This window comes from Anomalospiza imberbis, chromosome 3, assembly GCF_031753505.1.
Source record: "Anomalospiza imberbis isolate Cuckoo-Finch-1a 21T00152 chromosome 3, ASM3175350v1, whole genome shotgun sequence".
Lineage (NCBI taxonomy): Eukaryota > Metazoa > Chordata > Aves > Passeriformes > Viduidae > Anomalospiza > Anomalospiza imberbis.
Window position 1 is genome coordinate 71,807,292 of NC_089683.1, and position 19,530 is coordinate 71,826,821.

General features: G+C 38.1%; 1 protein-coding gene across 8 annotated transcripts in view; it reads right to left on the reverse strand.

Moving 5' to 3' along the window:
* The window catches only part of DISC1 (DISC1 scaffold protein), a 189,059-nt gene that overhangs the window by 106,702 nt on the left and 62,827 nt on the right, over nt 1-19,530 (reverse strand). For all 8 annotated transcript variants that reach the window (XR_010997384.1, XR_010997385.1, XR_010997383.1 and 5 more), the window contains 2 exons: nt 17,958-18,193; nt 4,296-4,350 (listed from right to left, as the gene is read on the reverse strand). Coding sequence is in view for 5 of the 8 variants with exons in the window: in XM_068185075.1 (XP_068041176.1) it covers nt 4,296-4,350; nt 17,958-18,193 (291 nt within the window). In the remaining 3 variants the exon portion in view is untranslated. The remainder of the gene's footprint in view (nt 1-4,295; nt 4,351-17,957; nt 18,194-19,530) is intronic.

Genomic DNA, 19,530 nt, shown 5'->3' on the forward strand with positions numbered 1-19,530 from the left:
AGGTAAAAAAGCGTAATAAAAAGTGATGTCTTTACAGAAACACCCAACATTGAATCAAAATGTCCAGGCTGTGCTGCACATTCTATTTTTAAAATAGAGAATGGTATTAGCATTAGCTACCTGCATGAGAGAGGACATGTTTCACTACTACGTACTGAGGCTGCACACAGAAGAATGGCAATCTTACAAATTCTGCACAATTTCAGCAGTAATAATCATGCCTGAAGCAGAGCAGAAGTAAACCAGTATTTGGAGATTAAAATTCCATAACGTACAATGTGCACTGATTTTTATAAAAAATATACCGTGCTCTGCATTTTAACTGAAAAAAGGCAAAGCAGCCTTATTTTTCACACAGGCAACAAACAAGGCTCTATCAGCTTGATACTCTAATTTGTTTAACATCAGGACACACATGACTAGGGTTCAGGTTTCTGACTTTCTCTTGTTCTCTTTTTTACCTTTTTAATTGGAGGTCCTTCTACAATCAATACAGTTTGGTATTGAAAACATGGAGAGAAAAAAAATAGAGAAAAAAATATAAAGGAAATTCAGCTGTTTCTGTATTTTACATTTCAGTGTACATTGCCTCCTCAGAAGGAGCTTATGCAGCATGCAAAATTTAGCCAAGTCCCACATATTCAAAAACGTTGGGGTTTACTCCATATTGCATCATTTTGGAAAGACAGCAAAATAAGCAAACAAAAACCCTTCGCTAAACTAAGACCAATCCCTTGTTCTGGAAGCAGATGCCAAACACTTTCTTAAAACAGTAGCTGACACTTAAGAAAACATTGCATTCATTGGAACCAAAACTAAAGCAATAGCCAAGATAGGCCCAGGCCAGTTCTGAAATGATGTCATGTGAAAGAAAATCTCCAGAGAGAAGTTTCCCTGCCTTCCTTCACTTTTACTTTTCCTTCCTCAAAAATAAGTGCCATGCTTACTAACAGAGGCCCAGTTATCACTTCACTTTTTAAAGAGCAACACTTTATAGTTCTAATGGTTTAATTGTTTGTACAATTAAATGATACTAATTCATACATAACACTAGCTTTAAATCCTTTTAAAATTAATAACACCCTCTTGCTTTACTGAGGTTATCTGTTAACTATAAATGGGTAATTTTTTTTGAGTCAACAGAACTATTCTCCAAGAAGTAACTGTTAACTTGTAAAAACTTCAGAGTCATCCTATTAATTTAAAAACACATATAGCTTCTGCACCTACTATAATTTTTTAATTCCCAGATAGTTAAATTTGTTTCAGCACCCCCTTCTAAGTGACTCACCAGCTAATTCAGTTTAAATGTTTTTAAAACCCCAAACCTGTCAGAGTTGAATAAATGTGCCTAAAAAACCCAAAGGCCATTTCTGTCTCCCATCTCCAAAATAAATCTGAAAGTTTTTAATGACTTCTTTCCAAGCAGTACCCTCTCTTTAGGGGCACTGAATGGCTCAGTGAATTGCAATTAGATGGGGAATCTTCCAGCTCCAGGAAAATTGCATGAATATATCCCATGCTGGTAATAAGTTAAAGTCATTATCACTAGACAGCTGTTTGGCAATTATGCAAAATAAGGTGGGATGTTTAATCAGTTTCTAGTGAGAACTGTCCACTTTGTAAGCCCCACTTTCAGAACAAAGCTTGCTGGCACTCTTTATTAATGGACCAAAATGCAGAGACCAGAGGCAGAAAGGCAGCCCCTCCAACTCGGAGATGATTCTTCTGGAACATGAGATAAGTAGGTTGCTGGGCCTCTCCTTGTATCTATGTCACATGTATTCTGTAGATAAATGAACAACATTAATCTTCAGACCTATCATATGGCATAGTTCAACAAAACAAAATGAGCAAGTGGGAAAGACAAAGTAATATCCCCTGAACTAATGGCACTGCTTCCGCGTTACATCAGGTCTACTCTATAAGCTCCAATTCTTTTCATTTTTTTTAATTATTGTATCTTCATAACAGATCCCATTACTCATTACTTATTCAGACACTAAGGAAAGGTTATTTCTTGGCTAACAAAAACGGTGAACATTCACAGAGCCAGTGTCCTGGGCTTCCAGGGAACACCATCCTTCTCTAACCAGCCTTACTGCAGGGGCCTGTGGCCCCAGCAATGCCCTTTCCCTGTTCTCAGTGACCAGCTCTGCTGTGACCCACAGACCAACAAGCTCAAAGTCTAAAACAACTCTCTTTCAGTTTCAGCTGTGTTTTTGCAGACAAGTATTACTGTATTTATTTTTAAATCCTCTTCAGTGGTTTCTGAGGTTTTTTAAAGCAGATTTCTTTTTTTTTAAAAAGGCTCTTGTTTAGGAATACACCTTACAAATCTGCATTCAGACTGAAATGTTGCTCAAAAAAGCAGTCTATCTAAAACCAGTAGGAATCTGGTTAGAAAAGATATGCGGAATCAAGATGAAAACCAGCAAAATATCAAAGGCAAGTTTGCCCATTGTCATCCTCTTCCATCTTTCCAGCTTATGATGTTAATCTAAAGCAGCAAAAACAGGGACAAGGACAGCAAGTAAAGCACTGGAATTGACTCTCCAATCATCTCAAGAGAAAACAAGTTTTAAGTAACCTTCATATTTCTTTAAAACAGCACCTTGTAAAAGATAAACAAATTCTGCTAACACTGCCTAAAGGAAGGAACAGTCTGCCTGGTCCCCCACACAGCACAATGTTGCCATTACTGAAAGCAGATAGTAATTTCTGAAGGGAGGTGGTGAATAAGGGGCAGCACTCCCTTCATTAGCAGGCAGAATTTAGCTTTTGCAGCCACAGCTGAAAACAAGAGAGATGAGGCAGAAAAGGCCATACAAATGCCAGTGTCACAGGGAAAAAGGCTAGACCTTTGACAAAGGAATGTTTTCCCCATACAATAAAAAGGTTTAAAAGACCAGCTCTATTTATTTTGAGATGAAAATAATAGAATGAGATGATATGAAATTATTTGGAGAAGTATCACTACATACTTCCTATTTATCTTCTATAACAAATAAAAATCATCACATAGGAATGGAATAAAATTAAAATAGTATTTTATCTATTGAAAATTTAAAGAAAAAAAAGAACCCAAGCTGTGAAATCTTACCTCACAGACTTCTCTATTGTTACCCAATACTTCAACTGCTTTGAAAATGTCTCTGGATATTATGGTGATAAAATAAAACCTCATGAGACATTTTCTGGGGAAAAGGCAAATTCCATACCTTGTGTTTTAGCTTGCAAATAGTTTGAAACAGCACTTGAAACATCACTTTGAGCTACTGAATGTCTCATTCATTTTAGCAGATGAGCTGTAGGTCAGTTACAATAATTTCCTTGATACTTTATTCATAGTCATTTAAAAATGCAGAGGAAATCATCGTTATAGTCGGTATTAATTTTCCCAAGATGTGGGTATATGCAAGGAATAGAGAAAATGAGCTCAAAATAAAGTGGAAGAGAAGGAAGGAGTGGTTGTGAGATGCAGTCTTCAAATTATCTTTTTAACAGTGCACAGTGGAAGTGTTGGTCAAGATGATTAGGAAAAACACATGATGAAGGATAAAAGTTTTACTGATTTAGGTGACTGTTATTAGAGAAAATGTGAAAAATACGTTTATTTAGAGTATAAATTCATTATTAATCAAAACTCAAATATTTTTCACTTCCTGTTTCATATAGATCTATGTGAATTAGCTAGAGTAAATGGGTCTTTCTTTTTCTAGAGCATTCATGGAGCAACTGGGTCATTCTGAAATAAAACTTTAGTGTTCTACTTCTTGAAAGGAGCCCATGAAATAAGAAAGATAAAAGAACAAAAATAATGCTAAATATGCTATATCACTTTTCTTTGTATTTTTAAAAGATATGAAAATGAGATTGCTAGCTAAATTATTAGTGAAATGGTGGGGAAACGAGGTACTTCATTTATGCTCTTCTCTTCACACCAACAAAAACAGTTAGAGAGGAAAGTAAGACATTCTTATTAAGAATTTTAAGAGCTGAAACATTCAGTTATGACCATGATTCCATGAAACTGAGGAGCGTGTTCCTGAATAGAGATCTGATCACTGGTAAAAAAGCGGAGAAAGAAGAAAAATGCTTCCTGAAAAATTATAATCCATGTGGTCTATTCAGACAAAAAGTTGGGGAGGGCTTTTCAGTGTATACTTAAAAATAGTTATCTGCAAAATCTTCTTAGAAGGAGCACCACAAAACCAAATTCCTAAAACAAAGACAATATGCATGCTATGATCTGCTTCTGTAAATATTCTGAAGAACTAAAAACATGTACTTACTTTGGCAGTAGTTTCTTTAATGGACATGTTGAACAATTGCTCCTTCTCCTGAAGGCTAAAAGAAATTAAAATAAAATAAATTAAATAAAAAACTTAACCTCTGCTCAACATGGCCTGCTACACAAGACACATTTTCATATGGAAATAAAGTGTTAAGCTGACTCATACAAAGACAACAGAGTCAATATCAAGAAAAAAACTGTGCTTCATTTCAGAGCTGCTAATGACTAACCAACATCACCTTTACAGTTCTTTATTAACAAGTACACAGATTTTACTTACCCTTTGAAACACAATTATGATTATTTGTGTAATCATAATACCTAAAGCAAACTTAGAAGTTCCCAGCAATGTCCAGGACTGGTGTTTTGCAAAACTATTATCTAAAAACCTAACACAAAGGCATTTCTGACACAAAGAACTGGCAGTTTACTATCCTCTTACAACCCAGTTTTCAACTCTACCAGAAAAAGTTCAAGCACAGTCACTTGTTCTCACAGTAATTTTACATGAAATATCAGTACTCAGTTTCTTTAGAGTCATAAAAACCTACCAAATATTCGTACCAAATTGATGCAACAGTGGGCTGAAATTGAGGCATCACCCATGCTTATATGAAAAAAATTCAAGGTTTTCTTCCAAATATTATAAGCATGTAGGTTTCCTACTTTTATATTACCAAAACTAAAGTAAACTTGTGCCTTTGGTTGTCATAAATAAATCCACCATTTACATTTTTAACAAGAATGCCCAAATCCAAGTCAAATCAAACATCAGGGGTTAGGAGAGAGGTTATTTTTGCCACTTTAATACTCTACTCTCTCTGACTTAGGAGGTGTACACTTTTTATACAACGTTCAATTACTTTATCACACACTATTTTCTTTTCTGTCAAACACCTCAGTTATGTGTATGTGATAGTCAGCACTCTCCATTAGCAGCATCTCAATTTTTCCTCATGCCTGTGTTATAAAAACTCTCTTTCATGACCTACTGTTACTATTTTTCCCAAATAAGAGCTAATGATATATTTCTGTGCTTTTCTCTAGTGTTAGGCATTGAAATATCCAAACATACCAGAGACATCACTGGATTTATTTCAGTGATACTCCTCCATGACAAGGCAGTGCTGTATTCATTTTACAGGTGGAAGAAACAAAAGCTGATGTTATTTAGAAAGCACACTATGACTAAGTGCCTCTTTTGACATGCACGCAGCTTCTGCTGCTTATACATTTCTCTTTTCTATGCATTTCCGTTTCTTTTGAGAACCTGCCCTTATTTTCCAAGCACAGCAGTTACTGAGTCCTAGTTCCAAGAGTCAGCATTTTCATGAGCATGAATCCCAAAGCATGAGAAGTTGGAGTTGCAAACACCTATTGATCACTTAGAGAAAGGCTGGTTGGACCATCTTGCCCAACTGCACACAGGAGTGAAACAGCCTCAGAGGCAGAATTCAGAGTATTTTTTAATCACATTAATGAGGCATCTATTTGCATTGCTGTCCCTAATACCCTGCTTCAAGAAGCACACATCTTTTCTATCTACAGCCCAGCCAGGCCTGTCACCTCATTACCACCCCAGCGCCTGTGCAATGGAACAAACAGAAACGCAGCTGCCTACCTATGTAAAAGTGTTTAATGACATTTCTCACAGAGTCTCAAATTCCTCCCTTTTCTACAGCAATATATGTGCAAAACACAAAGTATTGCTGGTGTAATGATGCCGTTATCAGCTCCCTGCTTGCCTCTGGGCATGCCAGACAGAATGAACTATTTAGCCACTTTTCTTATGCTTTGGAGCACTTTCAGCATCTCCCACAATTGGCATCTGAGCTCATCAGGTTATGTAAAAAAAAGATGGGCTTTGTGTACAGATGTCAAGGGGCAGCAGCAAGGCTGCAGTGTGTAATTGAATGAATACTGGGTGACTGACCCAATTGTACTGAAAATGCCTCATAAAATTCAACTTTAAAGACCCAGGCCATAATAAAATGTAAAGTGCAGTTTTAGCCAGAAGAACAACAGTATATAGATGGCAACTCTAACAAATATCTTCCATGCGCTCTTCCTCTCATCTGTTTCCTTGCCTCACAGAAAGCCCCCACCAAGTTCATACATTTCACTGCTCTGCATAATTCACACAGCTAACAGGAAGAGAGATCAATTTTTAACCTCTTTTGAAGCAATGCATCCAAAACAGCACAGCAAACTAGGACCGAGTTGTCAGATCTGCATTGCTAACAAGGATGCACAAACACATGCAGACTTTCAGGACCAGGTGCTGAGTGGGAAAAAACATTCTCTCTATATTCAGATTTATTTTTCATGAGTCTTTAACAAGTCACTGAAAAATAAATAAGGAATCAAATGCTGCCACTTCAATGACAGCAAAACTACAGTTTTAAAATAATTTTGTGGAACTACAATTAAAATTCCATTTTAATGAATTTTATATTAATCTGACCTATATCAATAAAGGATATCATTAGTAAGCAATTAATTTGACCCAAGCTAGTGATAGCTGGATTAACCAGAGACTCAAATCTAAAGATCCTTCTGTTACAGATGCAGCATTCACACAGACAAAACAAAGTGGATTTGTTTTATTTATGGCACGGATTTCACAGTAATATTCCGTTTCAAATCCCTGTTAGCCTTCAGAGTGATACCAGAGGAAGCCCTTACCCCTTGCAAAGATTAGCCCATCACAGAATGCACACACAGCAATCAAAACCGTGTACGAACCAGCCATTGTTACCAACTACAAACTGCTTTTAACTACATTTATTCCCAGGTTGTTTTCTTCTACCACAAAACACTGTCACAGAGAAGCCCCTCACAAGCTTTCCAATTAACTGACAAGGTAATGACCCACAAGAGTAACCAGGCAGTCAATACTGATTCATTCTACCAACAAAGAGCTTTAACCGCCATGATCTATTACATGTGACTTGAACCAGAAACAGCATTTTATTTTACAACCACCCTGGAGCATCATATTTCATTTTAAGAGGGGTATTCTGTCTGCTTAAAAGCTGCTTTAGGTATTACTACAATGGTAAATGGCTTTAGAAAGAGCCCTTTGGAATAACACAAAATTCTTGCCTGGGATGGTGTCCATAGTTTTGACACATTGCTATTGTTTTCTGACAGAACAGCCAATCAAGAGTTTGACAGCTTCTCTTCACAGTTTTAACAATCCATTATGAGGACCATTTAGAACTTACTTCTCAAATGCAGTATAAGCTAACTCTATCACAGAGAAAGCAAAATTCTTGATGCATCTGATGAAAGGACTAGAGCAAGACAGGAATTCAATTAACACAAATTTAACTGACTAAATATGAAGGACAAGAAAGGTTTTTAACACTTGCAGAATCCACAGCATTCTATACATCATGTGCAGTATCTTCATTCATGCAGATGGCCACACAGGCCTTTCATTTAAATGACATGCCATGGACTTACAGACACTGGGATCCATTAGGAGGAAACAAGAACAGGAATGTCCATGCGCTACATCCCAGAGTATCACTGCATACAGGCTAGACTAAAACAGGAAAGCAGGAGCTGAGGAATTACATAATTTCTGGATGAGACATGAAGCAATACTTTGGTAAAACACAGACTTTGGCTGGCGCTACAGGAGGGTGTGGGAATGCTGCATGTTCAGGAACTGAAGTTGATCTGGCACTTAACAAGACTACAGGAAAAATTTTAAGATCCAAACACATCAGGCAGTATCCCTTAAGTACCTCATTTTACTGATATTAAAGAGTAGCTACTAAGTATATTTAATTGTAATAACACAGATGGAACCTGCTGAGATCATGATGTTCATAATTGGGAATGGTGTGCAGGCAAAATAAAGGAAGACATTTCAGTGCAACAGGGGACAGAGGAAAGAATAAGAATCAAGTGGTCTGGTTCCCACATCCCTCACTCTATCACAGCTTCCCACATTACCACAGAGGACATTAAGTGTCATGATATAACAGATACTGTACAAAATGCCTTTTAAAGAATCTTCTGAGAAGTTTAAATTTGCATGCAGGAATTACAGATACTGTAGAAGTGGCTTTGTTCAAAGGGAGGCTCTAGCACAATACTGGGAAGAATGGCTTTCTCCAAAAGGAAGGCATGTTTCTGAATGTCTTTCCTTCCACTATGTTAGTATACTTCCCTTTGCATACCAAGCTATTATGTATTTCTGGTTTGCTTCCTAAGAAAAAATTCAAAGAATGCAAATGGGCAAAAGGCAATTCATGCTGTTCTCCACATTCAATGTATATAAATATACACACTGCTTAAACAGAAACAGGTCCTGTATTAATAATAAAATGTTTATACAGCAACAAAAAGTGCAGTCAGAATTTAGTTTTGTATCCACACAACAAAACATACCACACACAGGATAACAACATAAAACAAATAAATCCTGTACTAAAAATTCTTATTTTTCAGAGAGAAATTAAGCTGCCACTCTGATCCCTGCCTGAAGACACAAAGACAAGTAAAAAGTCCTTTAACAGCAAGTATTCTCCTTTACATTACTGTCACCTAAAAAATTATTATAGATCTTGTCATTACACTCCCAATCTCCACACCACAACATAGTGCTTAAGCAAAAAGCACTTTAATTTCTTTAAAACTAAGCACAAGTCAGAACAATTTAAAATTACCCATATTTGAATTTCTAATTCAAGAACAACAGCCTAAAAGCCCACGCTCAGATTGTATGCAGAAAGCATGATGGGCTGAACCCTCAATTCATATGAATATTTATTTCCTTCTAGATAAAACCAGCAAATTTAAACAGTTTACAGTTTGAATTTGGCCCAGAGTAATGAGACTGTCTGCAAACAATAGCCTCATTCTCATGGTCATAACCTGCAGAGATCATGGCTTTTACAGCTTTGTCTTCTAACATGATTCTTCCTCCAATTCTGAAGTCACAAGAAGCTATACTCTCTTAGAAGATGAAAATATATAAACCAAGCCCTACATTTGGTTACACTTGTAATCTTGCTTTTAACAACAAACAGAAGCTGACCTTCAAAAAAACCTTTTGTCCAGTCCCTTGCAAAAGAAAGAATCACAAGTGCTACTTGGGGAACCATTGGTGTAAATGTCTGCTAACAGTCTACATCAAGGCAAAAAATCCACCAAAAGTCTTAAGTCTATGGACTTCACTGTGCCTTTAGGGAATAAATCCACAGTATAAAATCAAATCAATCAATAACTTCCTTGTATTTTTGTAGTTCCCACTACGGGCATATCTTAAAGTTTTGAAAACAACTCATAAAAAAAGAGCTTTGAACAAAACTATATTTAACAAGAGGCATCCTTAAGCTACACATGTACAACTAGGACTAAAGGAAAAAAAAAGAGAAAACATACTTGTTACCAAAGTTTTCCTGAGGAAAGCCAACAGATTATTATTTACAGATTCCATAAGTAGATTTTATCAGGACAAGACCTACATCTGCTCAATTATGGACATTCAGGGCTAGAATGCATTAAATGAACTAAGGTAAACCACCACTTTTTGTTCTCCTTGGAAACTCTTTACCACAGAGTTTGATTCTATCTAATCAAGAAAGAAATGGGATAACAAGATTTTCATTCTATGTGATTGTCTCATAAGCCTGTCTGGGCTACACATCTGAGTATCACCATACCGAGAAAGCAATTTTTCAGCCGAGCACTTAAGTTCATTTTCATCTTTGTGCAATGATCCATGGGACTTAAAACAATGGTATTTTCACAGCAACACATCTTTTTAATGGGAAGTAAAACCACCCTTTAAACCTAAGTCAGGGTTTTCCAAATAAACCCTGATTTTTTTCTTCAATAATGCAGCCCACAGAAAACTTCTATATGATGACAGAGCTAGTTAAAATTATAAAAATACAAAATTTCTGCTCAGCTGATGTCATAAAAATCCAATTTCTCTATCTAAACCTGAAAGTGTTCTTGAGGAAAGGACTTGGACATTAAATACAAGGAGAGAAAAGTTGTGTTTAATTCATAATAAAAATGAAATTTCTGGCAGCTGCAAGGACTAGTCACCTGAATTAGAAGTAAAAGGCAAAGTCTCACCTTGGAAAACTTCCAACCTCAAAAATTAGTCTGATCTGAGACAACAAAGAGATGTACTTTAAGGCACAGAGCATTGCACCTTCCACACATTTCAACCTACAAAGTTCTTAAAGGAATATGAATGAGAACCTGAAATTATGCACCTACTTCTGAGTGATCAGAGAGCTGGTTTTTCTCCAGCAATTTGCTCTTCTTCAAGCTATCATTTGTAGAGCAGTATTTCTTCACTGTTGCTATATATCAAGGATTGCTTCATTCAATACATGAGCTTCCCCACTCAGACTTTTTCAAGTGAGAACTGGAAATACACTTTCTCAATGTTTGTATAACCTCAGGTTACCAATAGGGTTTCTCACTGACTCATGGGTTGCTCAGTGACTGTACTTGCCTTTGTCAACTCTCAAAGACTTACACCTATAGGAAGTGTACTTTAAAAACTCATCATCCTGCTCAGCTCTTGCATACATAAAAACTCTAAACAGAGTCAACTCTTATGCTGACTGCTGCCAGACAGTAGCCCCAGTTAGGAGATCTAAAGAAAAATCAGGACATTGGATGACATTTCACAATTTTTTATAAGAATTATTAATAAAGTGTTTTTTTAAATGCCAGCAATACAAGGACAGAGGCAGAATCTCAGTATGGTTTTGGGGTTTTTACATAAAATCATTCCAACAGAAATAATCAGTTCACAGACACTTGAAGACGCTGCTGTCATCTTTAATCATCACAACAAGCTCAATTTTTATCGCCATGTATTGAGAAATCTTCTGGTCCTATAAATCACCATTCAGACAGCCAAACCAGCTGGCTGTTTCAACCAACCAAACCATTCATATGGTGCTGGATTTCCCACCACTCTTCTGCCAGCTGATGCTGCAGGGCAGTTAAAGCAGTTGTTGCTTCAGCTGCTATCAGGAACAGGAGCATCAGGATGAGAACAAAAGGACAATCAAACAGCTATCTGTAGGAGCAGTTCATCACATCCTAACTAATACTTTCCCCAGATTTTCTGAAGTATCAATAGATTCCCATTCTTCTGCTACATCTGTCTGGAGTGCACAAAAACTAGAGCTTGCCCACAGCAGCTGCAATTATTCCCCTAAGAATAACATTCATTTTACTTCACTGACTGAAAGGGTCTGTCCCTGTATATTGTTGCTAACTCTCTTCATTATATACAAACTAATTTAGTATCACATATTGATTGAGACAGCTGGTCATTTTTCCCTGAAGAGAAGTAAATCTCACTGTGCACATACCCAGAGGAATCAGCACATATGTGGCCTGGGCTTTATAGGCTGCTACGTCCCAGTGGATGCTGCTCAAGCAAGTAGGGGGAACCAGATGTTCAGCAGGGAAAACCAGATTCCTCATTACACCATACACGTGAGTACTCAAGAAACTGTTACTTACCCTTCTGCTGCGACTTTTTCCTTCTATAACACTGCTTGGAAGGACAAAGAACTGCCTTTAAGATTGCTCCAAAACAATTCAGGTTAACAGCAATGGCTCTGTCCTTCATGTTGGAAGACTGGCTCTTTCCTTTCCCTGCTCTGTTTTTAATCCCCCCAGTTCTTCCCAAGCAAGGCCAGTGCCTACAGTGTGTGAGTAGACTTTGCAGAAGTCTACTTTTTCCTCCCTCCAACAGGAGTCTCCTCTCCTCCTCCAGTGGGATCAGAGTCATTATGAACTTCTTAGCCACATTTGCACCTTCACAGAAAGAAAATTCACTTCATGTGCCCAAGCACAGATATTTTATGGCACACCAGGCTTTCAACACATAGCTCCTCCTAGAGTTGCTGCCACAAGAAAGGAAACAAAGTCATTTGCCCATGAACTCTACCCTTCTATCCTAGGCAAAGAACAAAGGAATGAAATTAATCCTAGGCAGACAAAATGGAGAGGAAAACACCTATCTGTCTATAAGAAAGATGAACCTCCTAATCAGTCACCTCACAAAAGATGAGGCAGATCTCTTCTTTCACCTATGACTTGTCTTAGCCTCTCACAAAAGACTGTAGTCAAATACTTTGAGAAAGCCAAGATGACAGCCTTGTCAAAGACAAACCCAGGTATGGGACTAGCTGAAAATGAGACTATCTTATTACCAAGGCTCAAGCTGGATTATGATATTTGATGAGAAATTGGGAGTTCCTCCGGAACAGCTACTACAAAGACCCAAAGGGACTCGGGTGGACGTTTGGGATAGTGGCTGTAGAGGCAGAGGACATTAAGCAATTGAACATCTTGCCTGGACTATCAGAAAACCCGTCTGCAGTAGAACTCCTGAAGGTGAAAGAGCGACAAGTGCCAATTGCCACCGCGACAGTGCGCCACCGGCAGTACCAAACTAATCAGGATGCGTGACCCCCATCCACAGAATGATCCGTTAGCTGGAGACCCAAGGAGTGGTCAGCAAAACCCATTCGCCCTGCACAAGTCTGACAGAGAATGGAGATTGACTGTGGATTATTGTGGCTTGAATGAAGTGACTCCACTGCTGAGCGCTGCTCTGCCAGGCATGCTGGCACTCCAGTATGAGCTGGAGTCCAAGGCAGTAAAGTGGTACGCCACTGTGGACATTGCTAATGCGTTTTTCTCCATTCCTCTGGCAACAGAATGCAGGCCTCAGTTTGCTTTCACCTGGAGAGGTGTGCAGTACACCTGGAACCGACTGCCCCAGGGGTGGAAGCACAGCCCCACCATCTGCCATGGACTGATCCAGGCTGCACTGGAAAAGGGTGAAGCTCCAGAACATCTGCAGTACACCAGTGACATCACTGTGTGGGGAACATGGCAATGGAAGTATTTGAGAAAGGAGAGAGAATCATCCAGATTCTGCTGGAAGCCAGCTTCACCATCAAGAAGAGCAAAGTCAAAGGACCTGTCCAAGAGATCCAGTTCCTGGGAGTAAAGTGGCAAGACGGACGGCTTCAGATTCCCACTGAGGTCATCAACAAGATCACTGCGATGTCTCCACCAACCAGCAAGAAGGAAATACAAATAGGTTTTTGGAGAATGCACATTCCTGAGTACAGCCATATTGTGAGCCCTCTCTACCTAATTACCCACAAGAAGAACACTTTCCAGTGGGGCCCTGAACAGCAGCAAGCAGTCTCTCCTAATGACAAAACTTGACAGCCCATTCTAAATCCTACTTTCCTAAGTTAGCAAGTGAAACTATGTTGAAGTCTTTTTTCCAACTTTACTCAAGTAAACCAAGTTCTCTAAAAAAAACCCACCTCTTTTGCCTTTATAAGGATTTGTCCTCAACTGAAGTTGCTGAATACTTTGAGTATACTCCAACAAATAAGTTTTACACCCCTTCATGAGTACTTGTATTTCAGTTAAAATTGATCTTTCTCAAATAAACTCCAGGCGTCACAAAAGCTGCTGCATAAATGTTCAAGTTCAGTTCCTTGCACCACTGGCCACCCTCTAATAACTAATAAACATAACAAAGAATTTCCTTATCTTCAGATGGTCCCACAAACCCACCATGGAACAAATGCCTACTAATCAAAAACTGTTCCATGTGAAGAAGAGGTGGAGCATTCAAATATTTTGGAAGGTATATAATTGAATTTCTTTCAACCAGCAATCAGTGCCCAGACAATAGTCCAGATGGAACTGTGCAATTTATTTTAAGAATGGCATGCTGTAAGAACACATGCATCTGCAGATATGGATAAAACAAAGAAACTGCAAAATGAAACTAAATATGAACTGAAGTAAAACTGATTTCCCTAGTTTGTATTGTGAAACGGAAAGAAACAAAGGAACTAACAGATACTGAAGTGAATAGGTCAAATAATTAATATGGTCTCATTTTATAATTAGAAAATCCAAGTTACACTAGTTGAAAACATGTATTTCTAAAATGGTGTCCAGTAGCGAATATGAAAATTATATATTTGGATACCTTTTGCAATCTCCAGGAGAAAGTACTTCATGCTGAAACACCCAGACCCATTTTCCTGTAATTTCAGTGTGTTATCTTCAGTGAAAACACTGGCATGTGTCACAGTGCACACACCACCAGCTGCTCCCACCTTTTAAACGCATCTCCACACGACCCCATACAAGTGAACTGAGCTTTTGCCCTACAATTTCCCCATTTTAAAATAATGATTATACCCTTTAGCTTACTAAGAGCAATTAAGCCTGTCTGGATGAGCAAAATGATCACATTCTGCAGTCTCAACCTCAGTGAGAATTCCCTGTCAAAACATATTTCTTTGCCCATTAACCAGCAGGTTTTAGCCGTGTCTTCCAACAGCCCTCAAGTAAGGTATCAGGGTAATGTGCCTAATGTTTCTTACTTCTTCAAACTCAAAGCATACTTTAGGTATTGACAAAAGTTCTTTATATTTAAAAAGTTCACCACATATCAAAGATAAACAAGGCAAAACAAAGAACACTCCTGACAAAATAACAATACTCAACAAGAAAAATAAGCTTAGAACCAATGCTCATCCCAGTGTTACATTTGACTTGTTCTTTTCCTCCTGCACACAGAAGGTTAAGTTCTTGGCAAGTATTATTTGTTTAATATGTCCTATCATGTTCCTGGAAGTTTGCTTCAATACATTGAATAATTTTTTATCTTTTAGTGAGCTGCAAACCACCAAATACAATTCATTACAGCACAGATTGTCTTAAGAGATGCTAGCCCTGCCTGTGCTACTCCAGTGCCGGATGCAATTGATGTAGCCAACAAATAATTATGCAAAACCACATTATAGAAGTACTTTTCTGACAAGCACAATATTGCTAGAATCAATACAGAGTATCTTGCAGCCCAACAGTGAAGAGTTTGTCATTTACTGTCCATTGATATTGAACTTTCTACACAATCACTGATCTCTAGCACATGTGCATGAGTAACAGCTTTATTTCTCACACAGATAGCTCTAAATTTAGAAAACTTTTTTTCCCCTCTGCAACTATTCATAAAATCAAATGCAAATTTCCAGAAAAATCTCTTTCAGATTAACTATACCAAGAGTTTGGAATTTAAAACTAGTATGTTGAACTAGCATCAACAAAGTATGTAAACCTGTTACCTAATAAACAATACTTCTTCCACAAGAAGTACTGATTTAGCAAAAGCCAATGCAAGTTGCAACCACGGAAATCCTGGCAAGACAAAGGAAAAAGAGTTTACAGCAAGGGTGGTGAAATGCAGGAAGCCCAGCAAGGCTGCAAAATCTCCATCTTTGAAGATATACATAACTCAGAGAGATAGGGCCCTGAGCAACCTGATCTCACTTGGAAATTGTACCCTCACATTGAGCAGAAGTTTAAACAAGGTAACCTCCTATGTTTAGTTGTATGACAATCTGGTGGATGCCCATAGGCACACAGAGTTATACCTGCACCAAATGTCTTACAATGTGCATGATGCTATTTCATCTTACAGAAGGAGAACAGGCCTGGATTCAGACATAAAATCTCTGTACGTGAGGCATGATAGACTGCACAGCTTAAAAAAGAAAACACCCTTCAGTTAAGCTCACTGTTAATCTGAATCAACTCTCACTGTTAAATAACTGCATTTATGTGTCCTGTACTTGGTTTAGCCGAGATGGAGTTAACTTTCCCCACAGCAGCCCCCACAGTGCTGTGCTTTGCATTGGTGGCTGGAAAGGTGTTGATAACACACCAGTGTGTGCTGACACAACATCAGCACCCTCTCTCCAACATTCTGCCCTCCCACACCAGCAGCAGCCTGGGGGTAGGCAAAATCCTGGGAAGGGACATACCTAGGACATCTGACTCCCATTGACCAAAGGGATATTCCATACTATAGGATGTTTGGGATGTCTGCTGATATAACAGATAACAAAAGGAGGAGGAAGCAGGGCATTCATTATTTACAGTGCTTGTCCTACAGAGCAACTACTACATGTGCTGAAGCCCTGCTTCCTGGGAAGTGTCTGGGCATCACCTGATGATAAAAAGTGGAGAATAAAACCTTTGTTTGCATGTGTGCAACATTTTGCTTTTGCTTTATCTGCCTTATCTCAACCCATGGGTTGTTTTCCATCTTATTTTGTCTCCCCAGGCCAGTTAAGAAGAGGGAGTGATAGAGTGGCTCAGTGAGCACTTGGTGTGCAGCCAAGGTCAACACACCAAGTCCAAACAGCAGAACTCCAGCTATGGGAATGAGAGCAGAAGCACCTGACCACTGGTGACAACAAAGTCAACCAACAAAAAAAAAAAAAAAAAAAAAAAAAAAAGTCATTGCATTCATTGCATCTTTTAAAAATGAACAGGAAGGAAAGAAATTATTTTAAAATTTTCATTCCAGTTATGAACTCATTTTGAATAATGAATGCCTGTTTTCTCTCAAGTGATTGTGTTATTCATGGTGCTAGTAAGTAAACGTCTCAGAGAAAATTCCTCCTGAACCCATACTATTTAACTCACTTTTAAATAATTTCCCAGCATGGTAAGTGCAACCCAAATATAACAGCAGCAATGAGAAAAAAATAATCTGAATATTCTTTCATAAGCAAATCCAAAACTAAGAAAATTCAAATCAGTTTCTCAGACAGACTGCTTAAGATCTTTTATTCCTCAATCTCAGAAACACAGGTATAAGATATTATTAAAACAAGTTAATCTTAATGCAAGAAACTATTTCCGATAACCTAATTTAAAATTTTAAACACATGTCAAAAGAGAAGAATATGTCCTCTATAAAATGTTCTGCTGACTTAAAGTCTGTATAAATTAGCACACATGAGCAGCAATTTCTCATGAATGTTAATACAACCAAACCAATCCAATAAGCATGATTGGAGATAAAAAATTGCTACTAACATAGTTATTGCTTATCTGGAAGAAAAGTACATTAGGATAAACAGGAATTTTATTTTCTTTTGGTGACACAGCAACAGTACCACTTTCAAAGTCCCATCACCGATGTTCAGTACAGTTTCAGTACTTCAATTGCTTTTTTGAATAAAGATGAGGTTATTTCCAAAATACTGCCAAGACTAGCTACTTTTCCATTTATAGGCTGCATCTACTGTTAATTTAACTGTGAGTGTCCCAAAATTATTCACACTGCATCCTTTTCCCACTGCCTCAAGTCCTCTGTCTGACTCTAGCACTCCTCATCACATTCGACTTTACTGTAATTACAAGTTCAGGGAAGCAAGAAGCATCTCTAATATTTATTAGAATGGTATCTAGCACACACTTTCAGGCTGTGAGAAATATGTTTGAATTACTGCATTACCAAACTGGGGAAAAAATTCCACCAGTTAACAAGAAACAGTGTAAGCTGATGATAGGAATTAACACTTAAAGGACACACATGCTTTCTCTAGGTGGGTTTTCACCATAAGAGAACACTAACTGCAAGACATTCAAATAACTATAAACTCCTCTGTGGAAGTACATTAATATTAGAACTCCAACATCTCAGAAAGTTTTGAAATGTCTAAATCCAGCTGGCACAATGATGAAGAAAACAACTGACAGCCAATTCAGCAGAACATACAGGAAGATACGACAATCTACATCTAAATGGAAATTTAAATACCTCTTTATTGCTCCTGGAAGATCTAAACTGAATGGAATTCGATAGGAGGACGCTAAAGTGTCATCCAAAGCTTTGCTTATTTCCTGCAGCTCTCTCAAAGAAATGCAGCCAAGTAAAGCAGCCAGTTCACAGTCCTGTGACTGAATAAGCCTATCTTGTTCTTCAATTTCTCTTCTCAGCCATTGATCTTTTCCTTCTAACGTGGCCAGTCTTGTTCGGAGATCTTCAATTTCTTTCTGCATAGAACAGAAACCAAAGTTTACTATGAACCCTATGAAAGAAACCCATTTGCCCCTAAGAAAAAACAGTACAAGTGTCAGAAGTAGCACGAATTAAATTTGTCCAATTTAGCAAACATTTATTGAGACATCCTCTTGCTGACAGACAAAAATTTTTATGTCAGCTGTATTCAGAAACTCTAGTGCTTCCAGCATTCTGAAACTCACCACATCCACTTCAACACCACACTTCCCATTCCTCTTCCAACACCTCTGTCAGCCCTCTTTCACTTTTTAAATACATGGGTATTTCCAAAGTTTACAAGCTAAAAACTTCTACCAAAAAAGCAAATGTCAGATCACCCATGGCAATAGAATGTTGTTCTACAGACTGGTAGCTAAATATGAAATACAGGATGCAAGCAGAGAATCACTTACTATCTAACCAGCCCTCCTGATAATTAATATTTCATTTTAACTAAAAGCACAAAATCCTTCCCTTGACTTAAAATGCACAGAACTTCAACCTCAGTTGCACTAATTTTTCTAGAAGATCAAATTGTGTGCATTATGATATTGATGTCTGTTGCAAGAGCAAAGCTACAAGAGCAATTTTTAGAATCATAGAATTGTAGAACCATTAATGCTGGAAAAGCGCTCCAAGATCATTGTGTCCAACCTTTCACCAAACAGCACCTGTCAACTAAACCACAGCACTAAGTGCTATGTCAAGTCATTTCTTAACCATTTCCAGAGATAGTGACTCTACCACTTCCCTGGGCAGCCTGCTCCAAAGCCTGACCACCCTTTCAGTGAAGAAATTCCTCTCATGTCTAATCTTATTCTCCCCTGGTACAGCTTGAGGCCATTTCCTCTTTTCCTGTCACTTGTTACTTGGGAGAAGAGACCAACCTAGCTACAATCTCCTTTCAGGTAGAGGGTGATAAGGTCCCCCCTGAGATTCCTTTTGTCCAGGCTAAACACTCCCAGTTCCCTCAGCTGTTCCTCATCAGACTTGTGCTCCAGACCCTTCACCAGCTTCATTGCCCTTTTCTGGACATGCTCAAGCACCTCTATGTCCTTCCTGAAATGAGGAGGCCAAAAGTTAAAAAAAAGCTTCATGAATTTGTACATCATCTTTGCACAGGTTTTTCCTTGAAAAGCCACCAGATAGCTTGCATCCAAGGAAGCAGCACTTGTTGAAGGAAACTGGGTTGCAGAGTTAAAAGTTGTCATCAAACTAGCTGAACACCATACTGGAGAATATGATTCTATTCCTATATTTCTTACTGTCTCTGTGAAGCTTTGCAAGTCATTTAAACTATTATGTCCACACATGGCCACAGATTGTATGT